Source organism: Prunus persica, chromosome G1 (assembly GCF_000346465.2).
Source record: "Prunus persica cultivar Lovell chromosome G1, Prunus_persica_NCBIv2, whole genome shotgun sequence".
Taxonomy (NCBI): Eukaryota; Viridiplantae; Streptophyta; class Magnoliopsida; order Rosales; family Rosaceae; genus Prunus; species Prunus persica.
This window is the reverse complement of record NC_034009.1, coordinates 10,366,841-10,374,010: the sequence shown is the minus strand read 5'-3', so window position 1 is coordinate 10,374,010 and position 7,170 is coordinate 10,366,841. Positions and strand designations below refer to the sequence as shown.

Here is a 7,170-nt window from a genome sequence, read left to right as displayed (position 1 = left end):
TCACATGTAATGAAAATGACATTTTTTTTGTTATCTTCGATCAATACCACAACGATATGTGGACTAACTTTTCCATGTGTCAATATTTTATTGACCGAAATAGCAAAACAATGCTATATTCGTTACAATAATTTTTTTTTGCTAGTTTAAACTATTCTTTGTACTAAAAAAATTTCTTATCTTTAATGTCTTTTTTTGTATGTGGATAAAATTGATATTGAGTAAACGTTTCTCACACGCATGATAGGATATTATGGAATTTAAACCTAAGATCATTGATGTCTTTTTCACTGGCCTTTTTAAGTTTCTTATCTTTAAAGTCATTTTTGACGCCTAATTTCATAGTTTTTTTTTCAGTACAAGCAATATTTGAGAAGTATGAAATCAAATTTAGGATCTTATGTGCATGGTCAATCCTTTTTATTACTCTCAGATTCTTTTAAGCGGCTATCCTATACTTGAAATCATTTTCTTAACGCTAAAGCTAATATCTATCGAACAATTTATATAATGAACATTTAGCTTCCACTTTACTGGAGAAGCTATTGAGTTTAAATCTTATAAACAAAAGTTGTTTTTTTCTTCTTTTGAAAACAAGAAATAAAATTACAACGAGAATCCCTAAGTTTTAGGGAGAACAGTTTGATGTGGTGTTGTTTAATAAAAGTAAAAATAAAAATCTAAAACAACGTCATTTAAGACAGACACAAAATCAGCACAGTAAACATCAATAGAATAGTAAAGATACAAAAGCGATGTGACAGATTACTATTGTATGACGTTTATTGTTTGTATTTTATAGATTCAGAGAAGATGCGTGATACGTTTCTTCTTTCTTCTGTGACGTTTAAACAAGATATCTTTAGTTTTTTTTCTTCGTGGGAATTGAACTTAAGACATCAAGTGCAGGTGTAATTGCTCTTAGCCATTTGAACTACTACAAACCCCTTGTAGATATCTTCAATTTAATAAATGAATTCCGTGCAGATATTGAATACCAAAAGCATCAACTTATTTAATTTAAAACATGAAGTTCAACAGACTCAACAAACATCAATGAAACATCCTAAACCAAACGAGAAGAAAACAAACATGGTTCTGTTCTGTCCACAGCAGTTGGACAGGATCGACAACATCGGAAATTCAAATGCAACGCACAATAAGCAGGAACAAGCAGACAGCTTCTTTTATTGACACGTAATCATATAGTTCAATGCTGCTCATCAACAGCCAGAGGGATCGACTTCACCTGAAAGATGATCAAAATGGCAGAGGTCACATAATTCCTTCAAGGATATTGATCTACCAAATCATTCCAATCAACTCTCTCTATCTAAAATCAAGAGTGGAATGTTAAAGGACCAGCACTAATCAGAAAAAAAGTAGATGAGCAAATTGGCTTTAAGAAAATTATCTTTCTGCTCTGCTAATATTGTACAAATAGACGAAACTTTTTCCTCAAGAAAAAAACAGAATCATTTAATCACCAACAAACCAAGTGCAAAACAAAATTGAACTATGACATGTTTTAGCTTTTTGATTCGTGAGGTACCTATGCCTCTTAGAGAGCTAGACTTATCCTCAGGGCACATGCAAACTTTTATCAACAGTTGAAGGATGGTCATAGCAAGGCTTTCCTGCTCTAATAGAATGTAAGTTGAATTTATGGATCATCATATGAAATCCATGGAATGCAAGTGCCATTTTGTGTACGAGTAATACTGGGAAGGTTAACATTACAAACCAGATTTCGGTACTTGAGAATGTAAAACATATCCAGATATCGCCTTGTCTCTCGCCTCTCAAGCTTAGACACATGCTTCCAGAAGCCATAAACCCCAGCTAAATTGAGCAGCCTCTCAGAATATATCTTCCAAGTGTACCTAGAGAATTGAGCTTGAAATTAGTTACAATGAGGTTGACAAAGATTGTCTTTTTGAAAGCATGCCAGAAATGCAACCTTTCATAAATTCGTTTGAGGCCCGCTTCAGATATCTTTTCCCAGTAGCCAGGATGCTTCTGGCACTGATCAAAGAAGTCAATCAGAAGTGCAGCCACTTGATCTTGATGATAGGGATCAATATGGAACCCAGAGATACCATGCTCAATGATCTCAGCAGGACCACCATGACATGTTGCAAAAGTAGGAAGGCCACAAGTCATGGCTTCCACAACGGTGAGGCCGAAAGCTTCATAAAAAGCAGGCTGCAACAGATAAGAGGATAGGTTAAAACATGGAATTCTAATACACAGCAAACCATCATATAGCTACACCTCATACCTGCACAAAGACACCTTTTGTGTCTGCAATGTAGCGGTATAGCTCACCATTACGGGCACGGTTCATTTGGGCTGCAATCCACCGAAACTGGCCACTCAAGTTGTATTTCTTAACGAGATCATGCATCTTTTCGATCTCTGCGACTTCTTCTCTATCCCTAGAGTTCTTGGCGTCTATGTAACCACCAACCACAACAAGATTTACCAGTTCTCTTAGCTTGGTACTCTTACCATAACACTCAACAAGGCCAGTTAAGTTTTTCACTCTATCAAGTCTTGCCATGGAAAAGACAATAGGCTTTGATCGGTCACTCAAGATTCCACTGCATCACCATGAAGAAGTATCGAAACAAGGTCTGAGGAAAATGAAGTCATGTAACACAAATACATACAAATGTGTGTGTGTGTTTGTGTATCTACATACATAATCACAAGTGCCATTTAAAAGACAATAGTCTTTATCCCCCTACTTAAACACTAAAGATACTCACATATGCTCCTCATTCTGCTCAGCCCCATATAAGAGTTCTTCAATTGAGCCATGTAGAGCAGTAAGTCTTCTTTCCTTTTCAGAATATGGAAAATATATGCACATATCTGCTCCTGGAGAGACGATATTAAACTTGGGATCAAAAACATCAATCCCATGAACAACTCGATACAGCCCAGGAAGAGTGAAAGCTGTGTGGCTCTCATACTGTCCAACATTATTCTTGCTGAGATAAAGAACAATATTATGCTTTAAAATGATAACCAAAACATACTAGAATCCAGACAGAAGAATAAAGGACCACATTTTGCAAAATGTAGAAGTCCACTTAGTTGTTACAGACAAGAATTTGAATTTGCTAATCATAAATATAACTACATTACAAGTGCAACTGCAGGTAGTGGAACAAATTGAGATATTATTTCTTGTGGAAAATGTAATAGATATTCAATTCATGTTCCAAAAAAACTAGAGAAGAAATCTAACCTTCCTGCAATCTCTTGGTATGTGCTGGTGATTATGAAATCAGCATTGTTCATTGCAATAAGATCAGCAGTGAATTGACTAGAAAAATGGTACTTGTCCTCATGTTTTTTCCAATATATATCAGAATCTGGGTACTTGGTTTTCTCCAATGCATGAGCAATATTGCACTACAAGGAGAATTCCATTTTGAAAAATTAAAATCAATATATGTCCCCTGTTATTTCACTGATAAGTTGTGTTGTATCTGAAATAATAGATTGAAAAATTACAGTTCACCTGTGAGATTCCGAGTTTATTAGATAACAGAGTTGCAACAAGATTTCCATCACTGTAGTTTCCAATGATCAGATCTGGAACACCCTGCAACTCAGCAGCTATTTCATTTGAGGCATCCTAAGCATGGCCACAACAGGAAAAAGGATTAATTATGTTAAAATAACCCACAAACAAGGGTAATAAAAACCCAAAAGCATGTACGATAAAGTTTGATTATTCAAGCAATGCACCAAGGGCAGAAAAGAAATAAAGGAAGATTAAACAGGAGCACAAAAAGTAACCCTATGCTTTTGACCGCATAATCCTTACCTCTGCGAAGGTCTCCAAGTACGGCCACACATCAAACCTTGAAATCCATTTCCGCATAATTCCATTCTCAGTTCTGAAAGGTACCCGCAAGATATGTGTGTGTTCTGTGCCACTGATTCTTTCCAATCTTTGGTTGCATGTTGTCCCTTTTGCATCAGGTATCAGTCGGGTAACCTTAAACCAGACAAGAAGTGATATAAACTGACACCTTATGTCAACTCATATCACAAGAACTTTCAGTTGAGCAAACTTACAATCAGAATTTTTGGAATAACATCCAGTCCTTGGTTTTGTATTCTAAGAAGCATCTCATTCTCCAGAGCACGTACTTGGTCCAGTATATAAACAACCTGACATCAGTAAGAAAAGATATAACTTTTGCATGGTTTCAAGTGAGAACAATTCGTAAACTACTAAATCTATTAATATTCTATCAGATAGACAGCTAAATGGAAAAAAGGATCAAACACCAACAAATGGACATGAAATAGTAAAAAGTAAGCAATACCTGCCCACCAGTGTCAGGCAAACCCAAAACATTTGCTTGGCCAAAGTAGCCATGTGGAGACACAATGACAACATTGAACACCATAGGAATCCTTCCCAGAAAAGTTTCCAGAGTAGATGGATCAGGAGCCTGAAGAATTTCCAAGAGAAGATGAACCATCTCTGATACCCGTTGTGCTGTGTCACCCCACCCTCTTTCAAATCCCATTCCTTGTAAGCTGCACTTAGTGTAAAGAAGATTAAAGGGTATTATCTAAAGCAAACAAATCATCCCACTAAAGCAGTGGATATCAAAGTATTTGAAAATAGATGGGTTGCTTACTCAAATTCAAAGTCAGAATATGGTGTAGTTGCCAGTAACTTAGAAAGATATTCCTCTGCCTTTGCTAAAGCAGACTGAAGTCTGGGTATGCTCTGAATCCTATCATTTAGCATCATTGCCTACACAAGATTATAGAACTACTATGTGAGGATTTCAAAACCTTATTTTCATATTACTGCATATATGAATTTAGGCAAGGATTTACTAGGAACCTAACGTTGAAAAATAGCTTACACTAAATTTGTACGTGAAGAGAAGCCCAGCAAAATAAACTGATGGGCCAGAAAATCATAAAGATAACTACAAAAGTGGAATGCTCATTCAGTAAAACCCATAGCTTAATCAAACTTACATGTCCATCGTGTTTATGTGTACGAAGGAAATCGAGAAGAGGCTCCAAACTTTCCTTGTTACGGAACATAATTGAAGATAAGTGACGGTTAAGGAACTGAACCCCATTTCCAATTGATGATGAGCGGGTTGGTCGAGGGAATGTTGCATTAAATGGCTCCAAATCAAGTTCAAGCACATATTTGTCATTGCACCTAGGACAATCATTTCAAATTGAGATTGCATTCGTGGATAATGAAAAAGACCAAACAAAACCTGATTTTTTTTTTTTGAAAAGGTAACAATATAAAACCTGGTTTGTCCTTACAATGTAATGCTTAATGCTACACCAGATAAGAAAGCACAGAGATTCAGCATCAATTACAAATTTCATTAACAAAGATTTACACATGAGATCCCTTACTCTCCATCCAGAAGTTCTTCCTTGAACCAGAGATATTCTGCAACACTCAAAAGATCCACACTGAGCTCATACACATTAACACGAACATATTCCCATACACCAGGTCTTGGACGAAGTGCAAGAGCCACGAAAGGAGTTTGAACTATTGCTTCCTAAAATGACAAACAAAGAATGAAATAAAAAAACCAGAACAACGAAAAAATCACACATGTTTGTCATTTATAAAGCATTTGGATATCGCATGAAACACATAATAGAACATTTCTTTGCTTGGTTTTAGGTATATACTAATAAAAGCTAATATATTCAATGGATTAAAAAATAATGTGCATTGAAACAAAGCCATAATTATCATGATCAATTTAAACTACCATTTTATGTGAAAATTTCATAATCTGTGTATATGGTTGTATAGAAAAATGAGGGAAGATGAAATGTATATGCTGAATCACATTCAATGTCATCTGTTCCTGAAATAAAAAGTTCACCTCAACAGAGTTTACAAGCCATGCAGAATGAAAGATGTGTGTTTTCTTGGGTCCCGAATAGTGAAAAATTGGAACTTTAAATTATACCATTTACTTGTCATTTTCTAAGCAAACAAACATGTACTGCTTCACAGACATCCTAAAATTTCGTTATCTAAACTGTATAAACAAATAATAAACAGTAAGCTGCTCGAAAAAACATAACATCCTCATTTCAAACTCAATGTGAAACACAAAGGGGACATGCAGAAACTAATAACCGCATAATTAATATATTTTCACCCAAGAAAGTGTAGGAAATTGACCTGCGCAGACTGTAAGACTATACTGAAGGGGCTATCCTTGAGCTTCTGCATTCCTTCATCCTCTGCAATCACGTTTTCTAGCTCGTTTATCATTTGATGAGGTTGCAGTATCCCATTTCCTCGATCAACATACCTTCCAACATAACAAAATCACAACTTTCTCAAAACCCACATCAAATTTTTATTTATTTATTTCTTAATTTCGAAAAGAACCCTCCATTGAGAGAGAGAGAAAGAGACCTGGAGAGAAGAGAAACAAGTTCATTGCGGTGAGCAGCGAGGGTGTCTTCAATGCTCTTCCTCATGGTTGAAACTGGAACTACCAGAGAGACAGAGAAAGTAGAAACTGGAGGTGAAGGTGAAGGTGAAGGTGAAGGTGAAGGTGAGGAGAGGAGGGACACATAAAGCATATAAATAGCCAAACGGAAATTGCAGAAAACGAGAGAGGAGAAAGGAGACAAAAACGGCCATTGTTTTGGTCCGATCACAGAGAGAGAGAGAGAGTGACGGTTATAAGTGTGAAGGGGCACTTGGCGGTGTTTCAGCGGCGCCAGCCTCTGTAAAGGCCTGAGAATCCTGACTCTTCCCTCGCTATTTGAAATCCAAACGGAAAATTTTCAGATTTTCATATCCAGGCGGAGATCACTAGGACCTTAAACTGGGCTTCATTGGGCCTATAAAAAAAGTGGGCTTTAAGCTAGATTGACTTGCAAGCATGCCCAACCCAGTAATGTGTCTATGGCCCATTTTAAGTGTGTGCTTCTGAATCGAGAGGCTTAACTTGTAAATCTCAGATTTGAATACCCATGACATCTTAGTAGTGTTTGTGAAAAATCCTTCCTTAGTTTAGACTATCACTTGTATTAAAAAAGAAAAAATATGATGCTGTTTTGGGCAGTGGATGGCAAGAATTTGAACTTGTGTAACAGTGTATCAGATTGGATAGAGACGGA

At 36.4% G+C, this 7,170-nt stretch overlaps 1 protein-coding gene across 1 annotated transcript; it reads right to left on the bottom strand.

Moving 5' to 3' along the window:
- On the bottom strand, window positions 991–6,763 carry LOC18791635 (sucrose synthase 2). The gene is made up of 15 exons (XM_007225195.2): window positions 6,458–6,763; window positions 6,218–6,350; window positions 5,425–5,576; window positions 5,023–5,215; window positions 4,671–4,789; window positions 4,350–4,566; window positions 4,096–4,191; window positions 3,842–4,015; window positions 3,533–3,649; window positions 3,257–3,423; window positions 2,772–2,996; window positions 2,282–2,603; window positions 1,961–2,205; window positions 1,745–1,883; window positions 991–1,249 (listed from the first exon to the last, which is right to left on the bottom strand). The coding sequence occupies exons 1-15, from the start codon at window positions 6,625–6,627 to the stop codon at window positions 1,211–1,213; spliced, it is 2,508 nt and encodes an 835-aa protein (XP_007225257.2). The 5' UTR covers window positions 6,628–6,763; the 3' UTR covers window positions 991–1,210.